This window comes from Phocoena phocoena, chromosome 5 (assembly GCF_963924675.1).
Source record: "Phocoena phocoena chromosome 5, mPhoPho1.1, whole genome shotgun sequence".
Lineage (NCBI taxonomy): Eukaryota > Metazoa > Chordata > Mammalia > Artiodactyla > Phocoenidae > Phocoena > Phocoena phocoena.
In genome coordinates, this window is record NC_089223.1 from 32,336,279 (window position 1) to 32,363,003 (window position 26,725).

At 41.5% G+C, this 26,725-nt stretch overlaps 2 protein-coding genes across 6 annotated transcripts in view; both read left to right on the forward strand.

The window, feature by feature from the left end:
• TRIM2 (tripartite motif containing 2) overlaps positions 1-1,475 on the forward strand; it is a 52,398-nt gene extending 50,923 nt beyond the window's left edge. For all 5 annotated transcript variants that reach the window (XM_065877126.1, XM_065877127.1, XM_065877129.1 and 2 more), the window contains one exon: positions 1,323-1,475. In XM_065877126.1, the coding sequence (XP_065733198.1) occupies positions 1,323-1,475 (153 nt within the window). The remainder of the gene's footprint in view (positions 1-1,322) is intronic.
• A 17,558-nt stretch (positions 1,476-19,033) lies between these two features.
• Positions 19,034-26,725, forward strand: part of MND1 (meiotic nuclear divisions 1) — an 83,854-nt gene continuing 76,162 nt past the window's right edge. Inside the window, exon 1 of the mRNA XM_065878131.1 lies at positions 19,034-19,116. Coding sequence (XP_065734203.1) covers positions 19,114-19,116 — 3 coding nt within the window. The 5' untranslated portion in view covers positions 19,034-19,113. The remainder of the gene's footprint in view (positions 19,117-26,725) is intronic.

Genomic DNA, 26,725 nt, shown 5'->3' on the forward strand with positions numbered 1-26,725 from the left:
GTACTGTCTTTGCAACTTTCTTATGAATCTATAACTATTTCAAAATAAAAAGTGAACCAAAAAAGAGAGTAACAATAATTAATTCAAATATGTTTCCATGGTTTAGGAATAATGGTATCTTGAATGGCATTTGGCATTTTGGTTGGATATAAATAATAATAAAACTGGTTACATTCTGGAAAAAAAAAAAACTATTAAAACACTATTTTGAGATGGGCTCTATAGTCTTTGTCAGACTACCAGAGGGGACTGTGACACCAAATTTTGATTTTCCTCTAAATTAAGAGCAAAGCTTTTCAGTCCTCACTGAAGAAAGACTTTTCTTTTCTCCCATGTCTCTTGTGTAGTCACCTGCATGTATCTAAACATGCATTTACAGACAGGGCAATTCATCGTCGCCTGTGTGGGTCTGTGCAGTGCACCTGGGACCACAGGGTGCTCTGGGTAAATCTAGGAGCATTCAGATGTTACTGTGAGGACAGCAGCTGAGCAGTTGAATCTGATATAGGTATCCACTTCTCAGGAAAACGGTTGAGACTTTAAATGTAACACTGTATGCTTTAATTTCTCTAGTATATTTATCTTGCTTAATTATCCCAGTGGACCCCTACATTTGGAAGAGGCGTCTATATCTGATGGGAAGCCAGAAGCAGACAGGAAACGAAGTTCACAAAGCAGTTCTGTATAGGACCACAGATGCTAAGCTGTTTATATTGTGGCCCTCATCACACCTGCCTTTTGAAACACCCTACGGGCCAACCAGAATGGTTGAAAGAAACCAGCCTGGGCCTGGGAAGGAGGAGTGTTCCTCTTATTTCCTCATAGCAGAAGCTTACGGACCAAAAAAGCCCACTTTCTATCTAATGTACTTGTTGAACCATTGACTTCGTATAACTTACTCTTTTCTGAAAAGGAAAAAAGTAATTTCTGTATTCTCGTTGCACACTGTGACTCAGGACATTCTTCTGCGGTCTAGTTGCTGATTTTTCTCTCTTATGATTGGGAATAAGCTCAGAGTGAGAAATAAGGATTTTTCAGGCAGCATCCAGGGCCATTCCCCTCACATGTGACCACTGTAAGAGTATAAGTGAGATCCTATGGCCAATGGCACATTCCTTGTCAGTGACTGTGGGGCATAGAGAGTGAGGGGAGGGAGAGCAAGGTAAGTGGAGGGAGGGGTTTTCTGTGATAGTGACCTGAACAAACCTGGGGGGTTGCACACATGCTTCTATACTGAAAACATTAGCATTAAGGGTTTTCTAACCCCTATTTCATCGTATTACTGTAACTTTTCCTATTACACTCTGACTTTATGTTTACAGGTTTTTGATGGAAGTGGATCGTTTTTGTCCTACATTAACACATCTGCTGACCCACTCTATGGCCCCCAAGGCCTGGCCCTAACTTCAGACGGCCACGTGGTGGTTGCAGACTCTGGAAACCACTGTTTCAAGGTGTATCGGTACTTACAGTAACAGTGGGCAACTGGACAACCCCTTACAAAGATCTTACACATAAACTGGAATGGATTTCTCAACGCAGGACCAGATTATACTAGACTTTTCATGCTAGAAGGAATCATCAGTGAACTTTCCAAGGTTATTTCTGAATGTAACGATTTCCTTAAAAACTGCATATCTGATTTCCATAATCCACATTTAGGGTTGAAAAAAAAAGAAATCTCTTCTACTGAATCTATAAAAACTGCAGAGTTTTACACCTGTGAACTATGGCTTATAGGACAGGGATTTATGTAGCTAAACTAATTTTGCAAATCAAATAAGCATTAAAAAGCAACTAGAATATGTAAAGGTATTTGTTAATCCTGTGAGTGGTAGCTTTTGCGCAGAGCTTCCAAAAACAAAACAAAAACAAAATCTGTTATAGTTGTATACTTTATTTAACCTCGGTCACAAGACCCAGGGGATCTTCTAACCTCACTTTTACAGTAGGTATTACCCTTGTGACAGTTTTTTGGTTATTAGTAGCTACATATAAATTACTTTGGGAAAAATGGAAACTGTCTTGCAAAATCCTCCCAGCTGGGATTAGCAAGCGTCTTGAGTTTAGCACTTAAAAAAATCAATGCAAATTTCCCATCCTTTCTGAGTTAGAGCAAAGATCTTCTTCATGTGTTCTTTTCATCTCTCCTGCTCAGACTGTATCAAAAAACAAAGTTCATTTTCAGGGAATCCTGAAATTCCTAACACTTTGAAAAGCATATTACACCAGCCCCATTAACTCCAGATTAATGCACTGGAATGTAATCAAGAAAAAGTCAGTCTCATTTTCTGTGTCACGTTCTCACATGTGTCTCTCCTTTTCCACTTCACGAATGCGAAAGCTTTACCTCCTTGCAAGATGTCAGCACATGTAGTAGGACACCAGTATCCTAGGACAGAGAGCCATAAGCAGCCCTTTGGAGGACTGATGGTGTCAACCAAAGGCATGTGATTGATCAATGGTTTCCTTTTAGAAACAAGTGTTACCAAAGTTGTGTTATCTCAAAAGCATTACAGGTAAGGGCATGTTATGGTTATTTATCATTGTCTAATGACTAGTAGAGGCATTAAAGGACTATATATACATGATTAGGGTAGGGTAGAATGTATCATACATAGATATATATAGCTGAATCTTTGGTGTATTGAAATAGGCAGCACTCTGAAAGACAGAAGCATCTTCAGCACATTCCTTAACTGCACAGTTTGAAGCCGTCCCAGTAGAGCAAAGCCCTAAAGCAGGCGTAATTTTTGCCATTTTCCAGGAATGCTTGTATTGGCTGACTTTTAGTCAGAAAATGGCCTTCTGTGCTTTCAAAAACAAAACAAAAAACAGGTCAAAAGTTCAACTTGAGTTACATTTAACTTTAAGTATAAATGCATTTTGAAAAATGTTAAGAATAATTTAGTCAGTCTAATACTGTAAAATAAGATGTGGTCTATTTCCACTGTTTAATTTTCTACTCAGTTCTGCCAAACAGGATGTCATGTTTGGCATTTTCAATAAGGACTTTGGGACCTTTTTCACTGGAAGCACCTTAGAACTGTACTATAAGAAAACATTTCCCACATGTATTACTATATGAATGTGATGTTTCTTGCTTATTAATTTATAATTCAGCCATTCTCTTATATAGGACATTTTTAAATTTAGAAGGGAAATAAATCTTCCAATTATCTATCAAATGTATTATGCCCAAATCAACCTCTGAAAAAAATTTTTTTCAGGAAGATTTACATTTAGGTTTAGTATTTTGTTAGGTAGAATTTTCAAAATACTTGAGACTGTCCATGATAACGTTAAATAAATCAATGACATTTTTAGAACGTTAAACTAAGACACTGTTTCCTAATGTCAGTGAAATAAGTCTTTGAATTTAAACATTCATATTTAATGAGCGCTTACTGGGTGCCAGAGGCTATTCTAGGCACTGGGGATAAAGTAATGGATAAAACAGACAAAAATCCCTGCCCCCTTGGAGCTGACACTCTAGTGAGGGAATTTCATTTTACCGTTTATTAACATTCTGCATAAAAGATAAGCTAGACCCTTGATAACTTCTGAAATGTTTAAAAGGAAACTTTTTAAATTGGTTAAATGAATTTCAGTTTATTTTCACAAGTAAAAATGGCTTCCTGTGTAGATTCTGTCATAGGCCATTGATCTTAAGACTAGTTTACTTAAAGAGGTTTTTTTGCACATTTAAATTATACTTGTGAATTTAGAAATTAACCAGCCATCGTACCATATGAGACTGGATATCTCGATAGTAGATTGAATACAAAGCTAATTTTTTTACATGTCAATATTGGAATGAAACTGGAATGAAAGAAGAGATACTTTGATTCAGACCTGTTCCACTGTCTGTTACTAAAACACATGCTATGGGAACTCCAGGAAACACTATATATCCCCAAAATATGTGTAATCATATATGTTAAAGTATAGATAACATTTCAAATTTGGATACATATGTGCATTTACTGTATTAGTAAGCATATTTTAGGGGGAAAAGTGCTGCTGATAAGATACGAATAGACAAGATTTAAATGAAACTTTGTCACATTCTTTGAAAAATGGTTTCTGGTAAACTGAGAAGGATAGTAAAATAAGTGACTTTTTTTCTGGGCTACCATTATTGTTTGATTTCTCTTTGTCAAGTGTACAGAACCTGTCATACATTCACGATAAGTAGCACTGAATAATTACCCATTCAGATTTCCCCTGGGCACTTACGGCAAAATGTTGCCAGTTAGAATGTAAAGGTAGGTGACAATGCATCCCTCCCCGCTTATAGATATTAGTAACTGTATCTCTGACACAGACCTCCCCTGCTGGACACAGGGAGGTGGGTGGAGAGTCACTTCACTACCTAGAAACACATGAATAAAAAGCCTTTATGACTGTTAGCCATTTTTAAAAAAATGGTTCTTAGTATCTTGATCAAACTTTAATCTCTAGTAACTAAAGTCCCCAAGTTTCCTTCTTTTAATTTACTCTTTGACTAGATTTGAAGCAAATAAATACTAAGAGATCCATGCAACTAGAACACACTTGATTCTACTACTAAATATACAAGGTATGTCCTAACAGAGTTAACTGGGAAAGCAGTACGCTAGCAAGTGTCTATGGATCCTTAACACTGAAGGGTTCACGTAAATGCTTTGGTAATACCTATTGAGTTAATTGGAGAAAATAGCAAATAAGCATCAGGTAATCTGCAGATTACTTCAGATGGGAAAAATCTTTATGTACATTTGGACTCTATCTTATCCTCCCTATTCACCAGCTTCTGAAAAAGGAGGAATATTTTTAGTATAATTTAAAAATAAGACATTTCAAGGTAGGATAAAATTGAAGTTATTTGCTGCAAACATTGTCTAATTTTGCTTAAAATCAAAAGTCGTAATACTGTTGCATTCTGTAAATGTTGCAGGGTTTTAAACTTTAAAATTATTTTAATATTTTTGATAACTAGGAATCTAGCATTGCCATAAAGGAAACAAAGTGCCCATCAAAAATTTGGTATAAATAAATAATTTTTTTTTGTTTTAAATGACAGTAAGCCACAAATCATGATGTTAATCTTAAACTTTCTGAAGATGAATTGTGTGGCAGTGCTTGTGTGGTCTGTTTGTGGAGAATGTATGAAAGCTATTAATATTCTAAAACATGAATAGATTGGCTATGTTGTTCCAGTGAATGTACAGCACTTCCAGTAACTTTTGAAAGCAACACAGCCTTAAACCCAATGTTTTGCTTTATGACATGGGAATGTTCTGTCATGAACAGAGTGTATTCTTAGAATTCTTTATATTATTCTCATTTCTATAGCCTTTCAATCCTATGTATGAGTATGAGGGGTTTTCACTTGCGTTGTTTTCTTTTTAAATTGTGTACATTCCACCTTTATAGGTCTGTTTCATATGTTTTGTGTATAGAACACTTAAGTCTTGCGCTCTCTGACATTGATACTGATATATTCTCATCATTTGTTCCTTTATGAATCAAAATGCTGACTGCCTATTTGAAGAAAAGAATGAACGCTGTGCATCAAAGTGTTTGTATGTTCATAGCTACCTATGTACCACAGTATTTTGGATGCTTTAGTCTACAATAAATCTTTAAATTAATTCTGTCTTGAAACATAGGAGAAACAAGATTCATGTGTATACCTTTACCATGCACAAAATCTCAAATCATCATAATAAAGTTTGTTTTCTCCATTTCCAGGGTGAATGTTTATTTATTTAAACATTTAAGCTATTTATTGTCCTCTTTCTTAGTGAAGGAATAAATGAAGGTATGTTCTAGAATATGTGGAAGATATCAATACCTCAACCAAACTGTTTATACTAGGGAGAAAAGGTTTAGTTAATGGGATTGTTCTCGTAATTTCTCTTTCTGATAATTTGTTGTTGATATACAGAAATGCAACAGATTTCTATATATTAATTTTGTACCCTGCAAATTTACTGAATTAATTTATTAATTCTAATATTAATTAGTTCTAATAGATTTTGGTGGCATCTTGAGGATTTCCTATGTATAGTATCATGTCATCTGCAAACAGTGACAGTTTTAATTACTTCTTTCCAATTTGGGTTCCTTTTATTCCTTTTTCTCCTCTGATTGCTGTGGCTAGGGCTTCCAACACTATGTTGAATAAAAGTGATCAGCGTGGGCATCCTTGTCTTATTCCTGATCTTAGAAGAAATGCTTTCAGCTTTTCATCGTGGAGTGTGTTTTGTATACTGTTAGCTGTGGGCTTATTATATAGAGTCTTTAATATGTTGAGGTATGTCCCCCTATACCCACTTTGTTGAGAGTTTTTATCATAAGTGGACGCTGAATTTTGTCATTGAAACATCCTTGCATCCCTGGGATAAATCCCACTTGATCATGGTATATGATCCACTTCATGGTATATGATCCACTTAATGTACTGTTCAATTCAGTTTGAACTGAATATCTTGTTGAGGTTTTTTGCATCTATGTTCATCAGTGATATTGGCCTGTAATTTTCTTTTTTTGTGATATCTTTGTCTGCTTTTGGTATCAGGGTGCTGCTGGCCTTGTAAAATGAGTTCAGATGTGTTCCTCCCTCTGCAATTTTTTGGAATAGTTTAAGAAGAATAGATGTTAACTCTTCTCTAAATGTCTGGTGGAAGTCTCCTGTGAAGCCATCTGGTCCTGGTCTTGTAATGCTATAAACTTCCCTCTTAGAACTGCTTTTGTCGCATCCCATAGATTTTGGATTGTTGTGTTTTCATTTTCATTTGTCTCTAGGTATTTTTAAATTTCTTCTTTGATTTCTTCAGTGATCCGTTGGTCATTTAGTAGCATATTGTTTAGCCTCCACCTTTTGTGTTTTTGCAGTTTTTTTCTTGTAGTTTCTAGTCTCATAGCATTGTGGTCAGAAAAGATGCTTGATATGATTTCAGTATTCTTCAATTTACAGAGGCTTGTTTTTTGGCCAGAATGTCATCGGTCCTGGAGAATATTCCATGTGTATTTGAAAAGGAGATGTATTCTGTTGCTTTTGGATGGAATGTTCTATGTTTATCTAGGAAGTCCATCTGGTCTAATGTGTTATTTAAGGCCAGTATTTCCTTATTTATTTTCTGTCTGGATGATCTGCCCATTGATGTAAATGAGATATGAAAAGTCCCCTACTATTATTTACTGTCAGTTTCTCCCTGATGTCTGTATGCTTTATGTATTTAGGTGGTCCTATGTTGGGTGCATATATATTTACAACTGTTATATCTTCTTCTTGGATTGATCTTTTGATCATTATGTAATCCTTCTTTGTCTCTTGTTTTAAAGTCTTTGTTTTAAAGTCTATTTTATCTGGTACTAGTAATGCAACTCTGGCTTGCTTTTGATCTGCATTTGCATGGAATACCTTTTTCCATGCCCTCACTTTCAATCTGTGTGTGTCTTTAGATCTGAAGTGAGTCTCTTGTGCGCAGCATATATACAGGTCTTGTTTTTGTATCCATTCAACCACTCTATGTCTTTTTTTTTTTAATTTATTTATTTTGGTTGCACCGGGTCTTAGTTTTGGCTCGCAGTCTCCTTAGTTGCGGCTCACGGGCTCCTTAGTTGTGGCTCACGGGCTCCTTAGTTGTGGCATACGAACTCTTAGTTGCGGCACGAATGTGGAATCTAGTTCCCTGGCCAGGGATTGAAGCCGCGACCCCTGCATTGGAAAGCAGATTCTTAACTACTGTGCCCCAGGGAAGTCCCCACTCTACGTCTTTTGATTAGAGCATTTAGTCCATTTACACTTAAAGTAATTCTTGACATGTATGTAAATCCTTATTGCCATTTTGTTAATTGGTTTGGGGATGTTTTTGTAGTTCTTTTTTGTTCCTTTCTTCTTTTATTCTCTTCCCTTAAGATTTGATGACTATACTTAGAGTTTGGATTTCTTTCTCTTTTGTGTGTGTATGTAGAATAGATTTTTGGTTTGTGGTTACCATGAGGTTTATATAGAGCAATCTATAAATAGATAGATGGATGACTACTTTAAGTTGCTGCTCTCTTAATTTAAAACACATTTTAACAGCTCTACGCTTTTACTCTCCTCCCCTCATGATTACTGTTTTTGACATCATATTTTACATCTATTTGTTTCGTGTATCCCTTAACTGCGTAATGTGGATATAGATGATTTTACTGCTTTTGTCTTTTAACCCTGCTAGCTTTGTACATGGTTGATTTACTACCTTTACTGTATGTTTGTCTTTACCAATGAGCTTTTCCCTTTCATAATCGTCATATTTCTAGTTGTGGCCTTTTTTGCTTAGAGAAGTCTCTTTAACGTTTCTTGTAAAGCTCGTTTGGTGGTGCTGAACTCTTTTAGCTTTTGCTTGTGGGTAAAACTTTTGATTTCTCCATCAAATCTGAATTGAGAGCCTTGGCAGTTATTCTTGGTAGTAGGTTTTTCCATTTCATCACTTTAAATATATTGTGCCGCTCCTGGCCTGCAGAGTTTCTGCTGAAAAGTCAGCCGATAGCCTTATGGGAGTTCCCTTGTATGTAGCTTGTTGCTTTTCCCTTGTGGCTTTTAATATTCTCTCTTTATCTTTTCATTTTAATTACAAAGTGTCTTAGTGTGATCCTCTTTGGGACTTTCTGTGCTTCCTGGACTTGGATGTCTGTTTCTTGTCCCAAGTTAGGGCATTTTTCAGCTATTATGTCTTCAAATATGTTCTCTGCCCCTTCCTCTCTTCTTCTGGGATCCCTATAATGTGAATGTTAGTACCCTTGATGTTGTCCCAGAAGTCTCTTAAACTGTCCTCATTTCTTTCCATTCTTTTTTTCTATTCATCTTTAGTGATATCCACTACTCTGTCTTCCATCTCACTGATCCATTCTTCTGTATCATTTAGTCTATTGTTAATTCCTTCTAATGCATTTTAAAATTTCAGTTATTGTATTCTTCATCTGTTTGGTTGTTCTGTATATTTTCTAACTCTTTGTTAAAAACTTCTAACTTCTCATTCTGTGCATCATTCTTCCCTCCAGTTCTTTGATCATTAGCTATCATTAGCTTGAACTCTTTCTAGGGTAGATTTCCTATCTCCAGGGTTTTATCTTGTTCCTTCATTTGGAACATGATCTTCTGTTGCCTCATTTTGCCTCACTTCCCTTTTAATTTCTATCTATCTGGTAGGTTGGTTACGTTTCCACACCTTGGAGAAGCGACCTTTTCAAGAAGTCCTGTGCATCCCAGCAGCACTCTCCCCTCTGGTCACCAGAGCTATAAGCTCTAGGGGTGCCCCCTACATGGGCTGCGTGGGTCCTTCTGTTGTGGTGGGCTGACTATTGTGGGTGGTCTGGTAGGTGTAGCTGGTCCTGGGTCAGTTGGTTGCCAGGCCCTGCCTTGTGTGGAGGCTGCCAGCCACTGGTTGATGGGGCTGGATCATGAGGTGGCTGGCTTTGGAATCTTGGGGGGCCCTGGGGATAGCACTGGCTCACTGTTGGACAGAATCATGACCCAAGAGACTCTGGGGCTGGTGGGTGAGCCAGGTCCTGGGGTCTGGCTGGAGGACCCAGGGGTCCTGGGGCTGGTGTTGGACCACTGGTGGGTGGGACCAGTTCTTGACACAACTGGCTGTGGGGTCTGGGGTATTCCAAAGCTTGTGTTGGCCTGCTGGTGGGCAGGGCTGGGTCCTGTCATGGCAGGCTGCATGGCTGTAGTTGTCCTAGGGCTGGTGTCCCCCCTCTGGTGGGTGTTGCTGGTCTGAAGGCTAGAGGAGGCTTACTGGTGGGTGGGTCCAGAGCCCAGCAGATTCTGAGGCTGGTGTCTGCCTATGGGTGGGCAGGCTTGGTCCTAGGGTTCTCTGGCTGCAGGGCCCTGGGGATCCCAGGTCTAATGCCTGTATACTGGTGTGTGGTGCTGGGTCCTGGGCCTTCTGGTGGGCAAGGCCATGTCCAGGGATGGCTCAGTCTTTTTTTTTTTTTTTTTTTTTAAAGATACTCAGTATTTACTACTGCCTTTGGGAAATACATTGACTTTTTTTTTTTTTAATGTTATTTATTTATTTATTTTTGGCTGTGTTGGGTCTTCGTTGCTGTGCGCTGGCTTTCCCTAGTTGCGGCTAGCGGGGGTTACTCTTTCTTGTGGTGCACAGGCTTCTCATTACGGTGGCTTCTCTTGTGGAGCATGGGCTCTAGGCATGCAGGCTTCAGTAGTTGTGGCACGTGGACTCAGTAGTTGTGGCACATGGCTCAGTATTTGTGGCACACAGGCTCTAGAGCGCAGGCTCAGTAGTTGTGGCACACGGGCTTAGTTGCTCCGTGGCATGTGGGATCTTCCCGGACCTGGGCTCGAACCCATGTCCCCTGTGTTGACCGGCAGGTTCTTAACCACTGTGCCACCAGGGAAGTCCCGCTCAGGGATTCTTAAGATTGCCTATCTGCTGGTGTGTGGGGCTGTGTCCCTTCCAGTTAGTTGCTTGGCCTTCATTGTCCCAGTACTGGTGCCTCCAGGCTGGTGGGTAGTGGCAGGGCTGGGTGTTGAGACTAATAAGCTAGAGGGAGGATTCCAAAATGGCGCTTGCCAGCACCGTTGTCTTTGTGGTAGAACAGGCTCCCCAAAATGGCTGACCCCAGTGTCTGTGTCTCCAGGGTGAACTCCAGCTGCCTCCTGCGTCTCCAGGAGGCTCTCCAAGATCAGCAGGTGGATCTGACCCAGGCTCCTTTTAAATTACTGCTTCTTCCATGGGTCCTGGAGTGTGTGAGATTTTGTGTGCCCCCTTTGAGAGTGGAGTTTCTATTTCCCTCAGCCCTCTGGGTCCCTCAGAAGTGAAGCCTGCTGGCCTTCAAGGCCAAATACTCTGGGGGTTTTTGCAGGACCTCTGGGCTGGTAAGCCCAACCTGGGGCTTGAACCTCTCACTCCTTTGGGAGAACCTCTGCAACTGTACCTATCCTCTCGTGTGTAGGTCACCCACCCAGGGGTAAGGGTCTTGACTGTATCGCAGCTCTGGCCCTTCTACCTGTCTCACAGTTCCTTCTTTATATCTTTAGTTGTAGAAGAGCTTTTCTAGTAGGTTTCAGCCTTTTCATCGATAGTGGTTACTACTTACAGAGTTGTGATTTGGGTGTGCCCTTGAGAAGAGGTGAACTCAGGGTCTTTCTACTCCTCGTTGGGAACTCTCTCCCATCTGATGGTACCCCACAGGTCTTGAGGATAAGTAAGCTCTCAATCTTGAGTGGTATATGGACTTGATGATTATTTGTTTTCTTATAAAGGACTCTTGTCCTCCTTAGTTGATTGTAAACAAGTCATTGGCTTACACCTAGGCATACAGCATTTTTCCTGATGTATTTATAACACTTTTGGGTTTTTCATTAAGTCTGTGATCTATATTTTGTGTGATGAAATGAACACTAAAAGTTATCATAATTAGAACAGCCTTTGTTAAAAGTGGAGGGGCACTACAGAAATTTCTTTGTTTTGTTTTTTGGAGGATTAAAATTCTATAACAGATTGAAAGTCTGAAAGAGGTGAAAGTCTTGGAAGGAGAGTTGAAACAAAAATGAGAAAAAGACCAAACATGACACTGCTAACTAGTTAATGCGAACATTAGTATTATTGACACCTGATTCCATTCCTCACTTATTTTTTTCTTTTAACCAAGCAGGCACCATTGCCATCGTGGGCTCTTTGGAGGTTTTTAGAGTCAGATTGAGAGGGAGGCACTTGTGCCAGGTTATAGCATATCTCAGATTGCTTTTTAGGAACTCGGTTCATGTAAAGCCGAAGGCACCCCTTTCCAGAGCAGACAAAGGGTTTAATTAAAGCTGCAGTTTGTTATTGCCTAGGTTAAGAGGCAGGAAGGGCAGGTGACATTCTATCCTCAGCCCCACCTTGCTGCCTCTTTTTTTACTGCCATAGTCTTTGAACAAATATCTGAGCACCTGTGGTATATACCAGGCTTGGGGCTATGTGTAAGGGCTGTTAGGACGAATAATAAAGCCTGTAACCTCTAAGAGCTTACAGTATGGTTGATGAACCGGACCAGGTGATTACACCATGAGCTGCTTTTATATACCTTCATTTGCAAATATTTACTGAATCTAGCGTCCTGCTCTAGCTACTAGGGAATAGCAGTAAACACCCTCCTCCCCCACCAAAAAAAAAGTCCCTGTTCTCATGGAGCTTTATCCTAGTGGGATGAGACTTAAATGAATATATACAGGGCTGGCTACATAATTCGTGATAAAAAGAATGAAAAAGGCTTTTTCCTTCCTTCTGTGGTCTCTCTTTCAACCTGTGGTAGTGTTTATTTGCTACTTAATGTCACACTCCCTTGGGCATAGGGATGTTTGACCGGTGAGTGCAGACCCTCACATATACCTGAGGCCCCGCACCATGACTCAGACTCGCCCCATGCCTGTGCCCAGCCCCCCGCCAGCAGTGGAGGGTGGCAAGGGTTGCTGAGTGGGACCAGGGATGCTGGCAGCTGTTAACTCACCCTGGGAGAAGGCAAAGAGGTGGTGTTAAGGGGGATCGCCAAGGCTTGCTAAAAGAGGGCAAGAGAGCATGAGTCGTCCAGGAAAGAGCAAATAGTTCAATATCGCGAGGCCAGACAACACTCAAGAAGAAATGATGAGAGATGAGGCAGGGTTACACAAAAGAGTTATTACTGTGCCTGTTCTCAAGGAGTTTACATCCCAGATGGAAAGATCTAAAAAGCATCAGTACCTATAATACAGAGCAATTTAAGAGAAGAGCCATAAAAGAAGTGTCAATAAAGCATGACGGAAAATCCAAGTTATCACATAATTGATGGGGACAACGTGCTTTATGCGTATTGTCCCAGCATAATTGTAAAGAGCAGTCTTTCTCAGGAGCGTCCCAGTTTGGATGAGAAATTATACTCTCACGCTACACCGGTGTTTCTCAGCCTTTTTCCCCATTATCGTCCCCCTAAGGAGCTTTTCTAGACATCTTTTCCCTAATCACCCCTTGCCCCTTGCCCCCAGCCCATGACGCTTTAATGCCGGAGGTATACTTTGTATCTGTTTATGTGCTACAGCCCTTTGGAGGCCCATAAACCATTGTACCACAAACCATCCAAGATTTTTTCATCCCCCAGGAACCAGTTTTGATATTACCCCCATTGAGACTGATGCTCTGCACAAATGACATAGTAGTAGTGTCATTTCTAACTCAGGAGATGTGACTGAGAGGTCAATAATGTTTACTATTTCTTCCTTGAAATTTTCTCCTCTTGGTTTTGCATTCTCCTACTTGTTTTTCTACCCTGTAGACTTTTCTCTGTCTCTTTCAAATTATGTTACTTTCCTTTCCTACTTTCTTAATAAAGAAGGTTCTCCTATAGGTCCTGCTTTTCAGAATTTCAAGGAAGGGGGATGAGAAGATTGTCTTCAGTTTGGGGTGCATTCCTGAAAATTCAGGGGAAACACAGGTCGTAGAACATGTCTCTTCTCCTTTCTGGTGGTCATTCTGAGTTTGATATTCCAAGACTGGGGTGCACACCAGAAATCTCAGAGAATGGTAAAATTGGCTCAGTGACATTTGGGATACTGTTCCAACTGCACTGATCAGCCCTCTCTATGTGCGCTTAGCACTCATCATTCCCAAGAGAAGATCCAGTGGGGTCAATGTATCACTGACCAGCGCCATTTTGGACACCTCAGAGGCAAGTGGCCTGCCTTATGTTCATCCTACACATTAGCCTTTGGCTTGAGCACCTAGCCCTGGTCTAGACAGGCATGGCCCAGCTGGCAGAGAGTTCATTGGATGGATGTGGCAAGAACCACAGCTCTAAGCAGAAAGAATGCTGGGGGTTTAGAAACTCAGAAAGCAGCCAAGGGCCTGGGAGGCACCTGGAGCTTCAGAACATCCTCTCCAGTGAAGTTCTGTCATCAGGTCTTGTCTCTCCTGTGTTCTCTCGAGATTTCCACAAACTTCCATTCTCTTGGGCAAAAAAAGATGGGTTTGTAAAGATGTTGAAATGCCCAAACTGAGAAGGGCACACATCTTTAGTGGCTTTTCCTCCCTCCTGTCTCATCCTCGCTGTTTCCTCACTCCCACATAAACTATAGGCATTCATCAGCGATATTGCAATAAAGTATGATATTGCAATAAAGTCACACGAATTTTTTGGTTTCCCAGTGCCTATAAAATTATGCTTACCCCATACTGTAGCCTATTAAGTGTACAATAGAATTACGTCTAAAAATGTACATGATTTAAAAGTACTTTATTGCTAAAAAATGCTAACTGTCATCTGAGCCTTCAGCAAGTTGTAATCTTGTTGCAAGGCAGAGGGTCTTGCCTCCATGTTGGTGGCTGCTGACTGATCAGGGTGGTGGCCACTGAAGGCTGGGGCTGCTGTGGCTATTTCTTAAAATAGACAGGGAAGTCTGCCGCATCGACTCTTTCTTTCATGGACGATTTCTCTGAAGCATGTGGTGCTGTTTGAAAGCATTTTACCCACGTAGAACTTCTCTCAAAATTGGAGTCAGTCCTCTCACACCCTGCTGCTGCTTTATCAACTGAGTTTATGTAATATCCCAAATCCTTTGTTGTCATTTGAACGGTCTCCACAGCATCTTCACCAGGAGAAGATTCCATCTCAAGAAACCACTTTCTTTGCTCATCCATAAGAAGGAAGTACTCATTTGTTCAAATTTTATCATGAGATTGCAGCAATTTGGCCACATCTTCAGGTTCCACATCAAACTCTAGTTCTCTTGCTATTTCCACCACATCTGTAGTTACTTCCTCCGTTGAAGTCTTGAACCCCTCAAAGTCATACAAGAGAGTTGGCATCAACCTCTCTCAAACTCCTGTTAATGTTGATATTTTGACCTCTTCCCATAAACCACAAATGCTCTTAGTGGCATCTAGAATGGCAAATCCTTTCCAGAAGGTTTTCAGTTGAATTTGCCCAGATACATCAGAGAAATCACTACCTATGGCAACTAGAGCCTTACAAAATGTATTTCTTAATAAGACTTGAAAATAGAAATTACTCCGTGATCCATGGGCTGCAGAATGGATGTTGGGTTAGCAGGCATAAAAACATTAATCTCATTTTACATCTCCATCAGAGTTCTTGAGTGACCAGGTGCATTGTCAATGAGCAGTAATATCTTGAAAAGAATCTATTTTCTGGGCTTCCCTGGTGACGCAGTGGTTGAGAGTCCGCCTGCCAATGCAGGGGACACCGGTTTATGCCCCGGTCCGGGAAGATCCCACATGCTGCAGAGCAGCTGGGCCCGTGAGCCATGGCCGCTGAGCCTGCGCGTCTGGAGCCTGTGGCCTGCAGTGGGAGAGGCCACAGCAGTGAGAGGCCCGCGTACCGCAAAAAAAAAAAAAAAAAAAAAAAAGAATCTATTTTCTGAGCAGTAGGTCTCAACAGTGGCTTTAAAATATTCAGTAAACCATGTTGCAAGCAGATGTGCTGTTATCCAGGCTTTGTTGTTCCATTTATACAGCAGAGTCAGAGTAGATTGAGCATAATTTTAAAGGGCCCTAGGATTTTCAGAATGTTAAATGAGCGTTGGCTTCGACTTAAAGTCACCAGCTGCATTAGCCCCAATAAGAGAGTCAGCCTGTCCTTTGAAGTTTTGAAGCCAGGCATTGACTTCTCCTCTCTAGCTATGAAAGTCCTAGATGGTATCTTCCAATAGAAGGCTGTTGTGTCTACATTAAATATCTATTTGTTTAGTGAAGCCACCTTCATTAATTATCTTAGTTAGATCTTCTGGATAACTTGCTGAAACTCCTACATCAGCACTTGCTGCTTCACCTTGCACTTTTATGGAGACAACTTCTTTCCTGAAACCTCATGAACCAACCTCTGCTGGCTTCAAACTTTTCTTCTGCAGCTTCCTCACCTCTCTCAGCCTTCACAGAATTGAAGAGAGTGAGGGCCTTCTCTGGATTAGGCTTTGGCTTCAGGGAATGTTATGGGTGCTTTGATCTTCTATCCAGACCACTCAGACTTCCTCCATATCAGCAATAAGGCTGTTTCGCTTTCTTATCATTCATGTGTTCACTGGAATAGCACTTTTAATTTCCTTCAAGAACTTTCCTTTGCATTTACAACTTGGCTATTCAGTGAAAGAGCTTAGCTTTCACCCTGTCTCTGCTCTCGACATGCCTTCCTCACTAAGCTTAATCATTTCTAGCTTTTGATTTAAAGTGAGAGATGTGTGACTCTTCCTTTCACTTGAACACTTAGAAGCCATTGTAGGGTTATTAACTGGCCTAGCTTCAACATTGTTTTATCTGAGGGAATAGGGAGCCCCAAGGGGAGGTAGAGAGACCGGGAAGTGGCCGGATGGTCGGTGGAGCAGTCAGAACACACACAACACGTATCAATTCACTTCTCTGTCTTACATGGGCATGGTTCCTGGTGCCCCAAAACAATTGCAAAAGTAACATCAAAGATTACTGATCGCAGATCCCCATAACAGATATAATAATGATGAAAAAGTTTGAAATATTGTAATAATTACCAGAATGTGACACAGAGACACAAAATGAGCAAATGCTGTTGGAAAAATGGCACTGATTGACTTGCTCGACCCAAACCTTCAATCGTACAAAATGTCATAGCTGCTAAGTGCACTAAAGTGAAGCATGATAAAACGAAGTATGCCTGCACCAGCACATCTTTGCCTCAGGCTTTGTCATTCCACGAACTCAAACTAAGGCAGAGGATACTGGGTTCCCGGGTTCTTGGTCTAGAAAGAAGGTAGTGGGTTACAGATGGGCATGTCCCTTTCGCCCTGCTGACTCCTTGGATATGGGGAGTGATGAGGCTGGAGCGGGGCCAACATAGCCCCAGAGCAAGGTCCAGGGCAAGGGCCAGTTGCCCAGATGGAAGGGCAGCACTGACTGGAATATAAACTGGGTGTGGCCTGTCTGCTTCATCCTCACATATTCAGCCCACAGCAGATATTCAAATTTTTTAAAATGAAATTAACGTGGGCTTAAGGTTTTTGTAAAACATGAATTTGTTCAATAAACAAATGCCATTTAGGTACTATGACAAATGCTAAATTGTGGATTCATGATCCAAATGTATGATGCTACAAATATTTATTTGCTTTCATACTTAACTCATATACTACATCTGCCTGCCCCATAATATTGCGAAACTTGGAGCATCTCAAGACATCTGAATGGCATATCAGAGAATTTCAGAACTCTATTGGTGAAAATAGTAAATGCGAAAGCACTACTTGCTGCAAGTAAAGATTTTTCAAAGTAAAATATCCTTTGTTTTTTTTTCACCTGAAAACCATATCTAGATATCCCTAAGTAAATGACAAGATGGTATTCTTGAAAACCTGGGACATTTATTTAATACACATTTATTGAGTGTTTATCACGTGTCAGGCACTGTGCTAGGCCTTGGTGATACCAAATGGTTGGCTTAGTCTCTGCTACAGAAAGGAGTTTGATATTATAGGGAAGTTGTCCAAGTTAATAATTACAAAATGAGGGCTTCCCTGGTGGCACAGTGGTTGAGAGTCTGCCTGCCGATGCAGGAGACACGGGTTCGTGCCCCGATCCGGGAAGATCCCACATCCTGCGGAGCAGCTGGGCCCGTGAGCCATGGAAGATCCCACATCCTGCGGAGCAGCTGGGCCCGTGAGCCATGGCCGCTGAGCCTGCGCGTCTGGAGCCTGTGCTCCACAACGGGAGAGGCCACAACAGTGAGAGGCCCGCGTACCGCAAAAAAAAAAAAAAAAAAAATTACAAAATGAATCTGGGATGCTGTGATAAAACTACAGAGACCCTTTTTTCTTGTCGAGGGTGGCATGAGGAAGCGGAGAGAAAAAGACTCCTGGAGGCTACCCCTGAGCTGTTGAAAGGATGGGTAAGAGTTACCCAGGTGAAGAAAAACTGTTCTTGACGAGCAGATGAGTATGGCAGTCCGCGAGGAGATAAAGGCAAGGCTTCCCACAAATGCCACTTTTATGGTTTTTGACAACTTTACATAGCACCAGTAATAACTTAATATTTTTCTTAAATATCACTTTAATTTTTAAAAAATTTTTACTGACATACCTACTTCAGCTGTATCTTAAGCAATACATGAGAAATCTAGGGTATGGTGTGTTAATTATACATTTGCTAGTACTAATATTAAAACACTTACTAAATGGATACCCTTTTACTCTCTTAAAATCATCTCGTCAATTGAATTGTATCGAACTGTAGGAAAAACAAAATGGAACTCTTGTTTAAATTAATATACCCTTACCCTGCAACAGGAGACAATTTGTTTTAGATGCCACTTTTCTTCCTAGTAGAATTACTATACTTTGAAATGGTTCAAAATAACGTACAATAACCTTCAAAGTAACGGAAAAGTCTGAGTTAATTTTCTGGCACCTTGAGGTAAAGGGACCCGAGCTTTTGATCTGAATCCCCATCGAGTAATGAGGCAACATACTTTCGACCGTTTTGATTTGAAATTCATTCTCCTGTATTAAGAAAACAAAACAAACAAAAAAACTAAAGCAAAGGCAGACATACAAAGGGATCTTTAAAAGCTGTAAAAGTAGTGGATATCGGTGGGAGAGAAGATTAGGCGTAAAATTAGAAGAGGGAAGAAAGTCCGCTCCAGACCAGGCAAATCCGCATGGATGGAGGCAGCGTTTCCTTCTCCAGCAGCCAAACTGCCTGTTTTTTAAGGCAAACTTAAGCCGCGTTTCCGCTGAGCGAAGAAAGAAGTCAAGGCGAGGGCTCGACTTTCTGACAAAAAAAAAAAAAAAGGAGTCACAGTCAGCACGCAGGACCGAAGAGGCGGAAGCAGCTGGGAGACCCTGCTCGCCAGCATGTGGAATCGACCAGGACGGACCGCCGGGCAACCAGGCCCCGCCCCCAGGACGGGCCTCGCCCCACCCCGGCCGGCCGGCCGCTCCGCGGAGCCACCAGGGGTCGCTGCGCGCCGTCTGGGCGACAGCCGGCCTCTCATCCCCGCCTCCCCTTCGCTGCTCCGCCCCCGGGGCGGTGTCGGCGCCAAAATCAAACCCGCTTGGGCCCGCCCCGCCCCTCGCCGCGCTCGGGCCCCGCCGCCGGAAGACGCGCCGCCCGCGCAATGGTAAGAGCTGGGGGCGCGCTCCCCGGTTCCCCTCTTCCATAGTGGCCCGACTGCAGAGCCCCTCGGCTGCGTGCCACCGGGGCCCGGCGTTGGCCCCCGGGTGGGCTGCAGAGGCCGCTCCCCCGCCAGGTCGACGCCCCGGCCGCCCGGCGCTTTTCGGCTCCCGCCGCCTGAGCCCCTAGGCTGAGGCGCCGCGCTGGGATCCCCGTCCTTGTGCCCCCCGGCTCCCTCCCGGGTGGGTCAGGTTAAATACGGGCGTTCGAGTACGTGCCCCGAGTGTCTCACGAACTCAGCAGTCTGTTAGCAAGGCCACGAGTCACTTCAGAAGCTGTGCCCAGGCTCCCCGCTTCCGGCCACCATAGGCGCCGCCACCGGTGGAGAACAAGGAACGGGTGTCGGCGGGCAGCGCCGGGGGGTTCCGGGGGCCTGAGGAGCTTGCTTGATCTTTGAAGATTGAGTGGTTTGGGGCGTTGTAGCATTTATAGCACATTTCAGTATTGGTCACAATTTCCAAAGTGACGTAACAAATCTTCATTTTATGCCAGTTAGAGGATTTCTGTGAAAATGCGTTGGTTTTAACGAAGGGCCGGGCTGCCCTTTTGTGTTTTCGGAGTCGCTTTATTAGGGAAGCACCGTACCGACTTCGTCTTCCTTGCATTGCCTGATTGGGTTAAGCCCTGGTTAGATTCCAAATCGTCTCTTTCTCTTTGTGAATTTAATGTCTTTCTGCTCATCAAATCATTTTCATAAACCTTCAGAGTTCCATCCCCCACCCCCTTCTGTTGGCAGAGAATCACCGTCTAGTGAAGTGGATCTAAGATTTTAATATCTTAAGTGGCCTTTATTTTGCCAAGCTGGTGGTGGACGGAGATATAGGTTGTACGATGTTTATTTGAAGATATTTGCCCAGATGTAATCAAATCTGATAACGGTTTCTTTGTGGTTAAACTAACAACCCAGCCACCTGGGCATAAAATGGTGTAGGAAGCCAAACAGGCCCACACTTAAATCTGGTACCAGTGTTCCGTGATACCATATTTCTCCTTTATAGAGTTACTGGCCTGATAGAACTGACTACTGAGTACTATGCAGCCCATATGCATTAATTTTTTGGTTTTTGTCTTTTTACCTAATATCTTTCTACACCTACATCACCTTCTAATACTAGTTTAATGTGCTATTAACTCTTTTCTGATGTTTACCTCTAGTAATGGAGAAACATGGAACAAGTTAGAATAAAACTTTTTGTAAGAGACATACTTCCTATTTTTCATGTATTATTAAGAACTAAGTTTACTGTTATATTGATCAAAGATAACTTTTGTTCTTTTCCTGATTGTGAATTAATAGCTGTTTCGATTTTGGTTGCGCTTGCTGGGTAAACAGTAGTTATAAGTCCAAGCATATTTTTGGAATTGGAGAAATGTGGTGTGGCCAGCCACTTCTGAGGGCAGCAAATACCATCTAATTTTAATTCTTCAAAATTGTATTAGTGGGCTTCCCTGGTGGCGCAGTGGTTGAGAGTCCGCCTGCCAATGCAGGGGATGCGGGTTCGTGCCCCGGTCTGGAAGGATCCCGTGAGCCGTGGCCACTGAGCCTGCGCGTCCGGAGCCTGTGCTCCGCAACGGGAGAGGCCACAGCTGTGAGAAGCCCGCGTACCGCAAAAAAAAAAAAAAAAAATTGTATTAGTGATCAACAGGGCTGACTTTAGAAAAGTTTTTTGCGGAAACTTAGTTCCCCGACCAGGGATCGAACCCGTGCCCGCTGCAGTGGAAGCGCAGAGCCCTGACCACTGAACCACTTAGGATTTCTCTAACTCCTAGTTGGAGAAGTTTCCTTCATTGTCCTCAAGTCAAATTTTGAGCCCCCTTACTTACTAATTTGAGTGTATCTCTAATTTATACTACGAGGAGATTTTCTTTAATCCTAAGTATTACATGAGCCCTTGTTGATTTTTTGGAGAAATTTCTAAATATGAAGTAATATGGCATCCTTTTACATTAGTTACTTGTAAAAGGCCATGATACTCTCCCAAGGTGTTTAGTAATGAAAACTCTTCGTAGTGGTGAAGGAGACTGATGAATAAGTTAGCCTGAAATCAGTGTTAGCGGATGATACACCTCATCCATATTTCTTTTCTTTTTTGTATCTTTATTGGAGTATAATTGCTTTACAATGGTGTGTTAGTTTCTGCTTTATAACAAAGTGAATCAGTTATACATATACATATGTTCCCATATCTCTTCCCTCTTGCGTCTCCCTCCCTCACACCCTCCCTATCCCACCCCTCTAGGTGGTCACAAAGCACCGAACTGCTCTCCCTGTGCTATGCGGCTACTTTCCACTAGCTATCTACCTTACGTTTGGTAGTGTATATATGTCCATGCCTTTCTCTCACTTTGTCACAGCTTACCCTTCCTGATCCCCATATCCTTAAGTCCATTGTCTAGTAGGTCTGTGTCTTTATTCCTGTCTTACCCCTAGGTTCTTCATGACATTTTTTTTCTTAGATTCCATATATATGTGTTAGCATACGGTATTTGTCTTTCTCTTTCTGACTTACTTCACTCTGTATGACAGACTCTACGTCTATCCACCTCATTACAAATAGCCCAGTATCGTTTCTTTTTATGGCTGAGTAATATTCCATTGTATATATGTGCCACATCTTCTTTATCCATTCATCCGATGATGGATACTTAGGTTGTTTCCATCTCCGGGCTGTTGTAAATAGAGCTGCAATGAACATTTTGGTACATGACTCTTTTTGAATTATGGTTTTCTCAGGGTATGTGCCCAGTAGTGGGATTGCTGGGTCATATGGTAGTTCTATTTGTAGTATTTTAAGGAACCTCCATACTGTTCTCCATAGTGGCTGTACCAATTCACATTCCCACCAGCAGTGCAAGAGTGTTCCCTTCTCTCCACACCCTCTCCAGCATTTATTGTTTCTAGATTTTTTGATGATGGCCATTCTGACTGGTGTGAGATGATATCTCATTGTAGTTTTGATTTGCATTTCTCTAATGATTAATGATGTTGAGCATTCTTTCATGTGTTTGTTGGCACTCTGTATATCCTCTTTGGAGAAATGTCTATTTAGGTCTTCTGCCCATTTTTGGATTGGGTTGTTTGTTATTTTGTGATTGAGCTGCATGAGCTGCTTGTAAATTTTGGAGATTAATCCTTTGTCAGTTGCTTCATTTGAAAATATTTTCTCCCATTCTGAGGGTTGTCTTTTGGTCTTGTTTATGGTTTCCTTTGCTGTGCAAAAGCTTTGAAGTTTCATTAGGTCCCATTTGTTTATTTTTGTTTTTATTTCCATTTCTCTAGGAGGTGGGTCAATAAGGATCTTGCTGTGATTTATGTCATAGTGTTCTGCCTATGTTTTCCTCTAAGAGTTTGATAGTTTCTGGCCTTACATTTAGGTCTTTCATCCATTTTGAGCTTATTTTTGTGTATGGTGTTAGGGAGTGATCTAATCTCATACTTTTACATGTACCTGACCAGTTTTCCCAGCACCACTTGTTGAAGAGGCTGTCCTTTCTCCACTGTACATTCCTGCCTCCTTTATCAAAGATAAGGTGTCTGTATGTGCGTGGGTTTATCTCTGGGCTTTCTATCCTGTTCCATTGATCTATCTTTCTGGTTTTGTGCCAGTACCATACTGTCTTGATTACTGTAGCTTTTTAGTATAGTCTGAAGTCAGGGAGCCTGATTCCTCCAGCTCCGTTTTTCGTTCTCAAGATTGCTTTGACTATTCGGGGTCTTTTGTGTTTCCATACAAATTGTGAAATTTTTTGTTCTAGTTCTGTGAAGAATGCCAGTGGGAGTTTGATAGGGATTGCATTGAATCTGTAGATTGCTTTGGGTAGTAGAGTCATTTTCACAATGTTGATTCTTCCAATCCAAGAACATGGTATATCTCTCCATCTATTTGTATCATCTTTAATTTCTTTCATCAGTGTCTTATAATTTTCTGCATACAGGTCTTTTGTCTCCTTAGATAGGTTTATTACTAGACATTTTATTCTTTTTGTTGCAATGGTAAATGGGAGTGTTTTCTTGATTTCACTTTCAGATTTTTCATCATTAGTGTATAGGAATGCCAGAGATTTCTGTGCATTAATTTTGTATCCTGCTACTTTAGCAAATTCATTGATTAGCTCTAGTAGTTCTCTGGTAGCATCTTTAGGATTCTCTATGTATAGTATCATGTCATCTGCAAACGGTGACAGCTTTACTTTTTCTTTTCCGATTTGTATTCCTTTTATTTCCTTTTCTTCTCTGATTGCTGTGGCTAAAACTTCCAAAACTATGTTGAATAAGAGTGGTGAGAGTGGGCAACCTTGTCTTGTTCCTCATCTTAGTGGAAATGCTTTCAGTTTTTCACCATTGAGGACGATGTTGGCTGTGGGTTTGTCATATATGGCCTTTATTATGTTGAGGAAAATTCCCTCTATGCCTACTTTCTGGAGGGTTTTTATCATAAATGGGTGTTGAATTTTGTCAAAAGCTTTCTCTGCATCTATTGAGATGACCATACGGTTTTTCTCCTTCAACTTGTTAATATGGTGTATCACATTGATTGATTTGTGTATGTTGAAGAATCCTTGCATTCCTGGAATAAACCCCACTTGATCATGGTGTATGATCCTTTTAATGTGCTGTTGGATTCTGTTTGCTAGTATTTTGTTGAAGATTTTTGCATCTATATTCATCCGTGAGGTTGGCCTGTAGTTTTCTTTCTTTGTGACATCCTTGTCTGGTTTTGGTATCAGGGTGATGGTGGCCTTGTAGAATGAGTTTGGGAGTGTTCCTCCTTCTGCTATATTCTGGAAGAGTTTGAGAAGGATAGGTGTTAGCTCTTCTCTAAATGTTTGAAAGAATTCGCCTGTGAAGCCATCTGGTCCTGGGCTTTTGTTTGTTGGAAGACTTTTATTCACAGTTTCAATTTCAGTGCTTGTGATTGGTCTGTTCATATTTTCTATTTCTTCCTGATTCCATCCATATTTCTTGAGTGACTTTAATAAGCTGTTGAGCTGAGTGATAAGAGCTTTCCTAAAACAGTGTGCCCTCAGGACATTAGATTCTCCTCATTGCCTGCCTCTGCGTGGCAGATTCTTGCGCAGTCCAGGGTCTCTCAGGGAGCCGTGTATAATAACAAAATATTAGGAGCCTTTTCTAAAGCTTTGGCTCTATTTTCCACTGATGCAGCCACAAACTAAAGTCCTAAGGGGATTCTCATTGCCCCACAGTGCCCTGACTTAACCTTCAGATTCTGGGCTGAGAGAAACAGTGTTTTCAATCCTGAAATTAATTGAGGTGCACAATTAAAGCACCTCAAGATTTTAAAAATATGAGGCCAAGGGGCCCCATTTCAGAGATTCTGATTCATTTCTTATGGGATGTGCCTGGGCATCAGTAGTTTTAAAAGCTCCTGAGATGATTCTAATCTCTGTATATGGCAGTTTGAGACCAAGTGGACTAGAGAAATAGCTGAGTGGGCCTTCTGAGTGTGGATATCTTGCTTTATTCAGATACTGCAGAAGCCAGTGTGAAGGGAGGCTAATAACGTAATACTGAACTCTAGCTCTCTACCCTAGGTTTAGTGAACGTGTCTTCATAGTGTATGGTTTCATGGAACTGAGATTCCTTTGGTTTATCTCTCCAAGTAAGGCAATATATGGTTATCACAGACTTCCTTATTATCAGTTCACCCTGAAATGTATTTATGGGAGTGCAGAGAGGTGTTGTGGGATTTGAGAGTCTGAGTGGCCTCAAATTTTAGATACATGGTCCTGAAATTGAGGGCTGGTCTTTACAACTGCTCTTCTAACCTGGCACTAACCTCTGGGAAGGCAAAGGCAGTTCATGTTCTGAAGAACTCTTTTTGTTTTGTTTTGCTTTGTTTTATTGAATGAAAGAGTCTTTAAATTCTATAGTACTTTACAGTTTTCAAGTTTCACACATATGATTTCATATAATCCCATAATAACGCTTTTCTCTCCCCACCCCTATTTTGCCCCTCCCCCATCCTTCTCCCCACTGATAACCACTAGTTTGTTCTCTATATCTGTGAGTTTGCTCCTTTTTGTTTTATTACTAGTTTGTTGTATTTTTTAGATTCCACATATAAGTGATATCATACAGTGTTTGTCTTTCTCTGACTTATTTCACTTAGCCCTCCAAGTCCATCCATGTTGCCCCTTTTTTATGACTGAGTCATAAAAATCCATTGTGTGTGTGTGTGTGTGTGTGTGTGTGTGTGTATGTACATATGTATATAAGTACATATGTATATGTGTATTATACATATACCACATTTTCTTTATCCATTCATCTGTTGATGGACACTTAGGTTGCTACCATATCTTGGCAAATGTAAATAATGCTACTATGAACACTGGGGTGCATGTATCTTTTTGAATTAGTGTTTTTGTTTCTTTGGGATATATACACAAAGGAGTGGAATTGCTGGGTTATATGGTGGTTCTATTTTTAGTTTTTTGAGAAAGCTCCACATTGTTTTCCACAGTGGCTGCACCAATTTACATTCCCACCGAAGTGTACGAGGGTTCCCTTTTCTCCACATTGTCACCAGTTTGTTATTTGTGGTCTTTTTGATGATGGCCATTCTGACAGGTGTGAGGTGATATCTCACTGTGTTTTTTTTATTTGTTTGTTTCATTTTTTTGTTTGTTTTTGTTTTTTGGCTGTGTTGGGTCTCTGTTGCTGCACGTGGGCTTTCTCTAGTTGCAGCAAGTGGGGGCTACTCTTCATTGTGGTGCGCGGGCTTCTCATTGTGGTGGCTTCTCTTGTTGCACAGCATGGGCTCTAGGCGTGCGGGCTTCATTAGTTGCAGCTCGAGGGCTCAGTAGTTGTGGCGTGCGGGCTCAGTAGTTGTGGCTCATGGGCTGTAGAGCGCAGGCTCAGTAGTTGTGGCGCACGGGCTTAGTTGCTCTGCAGCATGTGGGATCTTCCCGGACCAGGGCTTGAACCCGTGTCTCCTGCATTGGCAGGCAGATTCTTAACCACTGGGTCACCAGAGAAGTCCTCACTGCGGTTTTGATTTGCATGAGAGGAAGGTGTTTTAGATAGAACAACATTTTTAAAAAGGCACAGAAATGGGAAAGAGCATGTTGCAAGTGGAGAATTACAAGTAGTTTTTGTATTACAGCTTAAATTGCTTAGTTCTTCATGTTGTTATGGTAAATTTGAGGTGGGGAGTGGTACCTGTGAGAGGTAGGTTGGGGTCAGGTGACAGAAGGCCTTGTATGTCATTCTAGGGTGATTGGATACTTCTGGATGGTTGAGAGCCACTGAAGAGTTTTAAGCAAGGGAGAGGCATGGGTAGGCATGGCAAAGGAGAGGTTTGCTTTTTGGCAACGTGGAATGTGGCTGGAGGGTGGGACAAAGTATGGTTAGCAGACTGCAGGTATGTAGTAGGGAACAGATAATGAAGGCCTCTTCTAAGGTAGAGGTAGTAGGGATGGAGCAGACAGGATCGATTTGAGAAACAGTTAAGCCCTGAAATTGGCAGAACTTGGTGATTGGTTGGATATGGAGTAAGAGAGATGAAGGAACCTAGGGTGACTGCCAGGCCTCT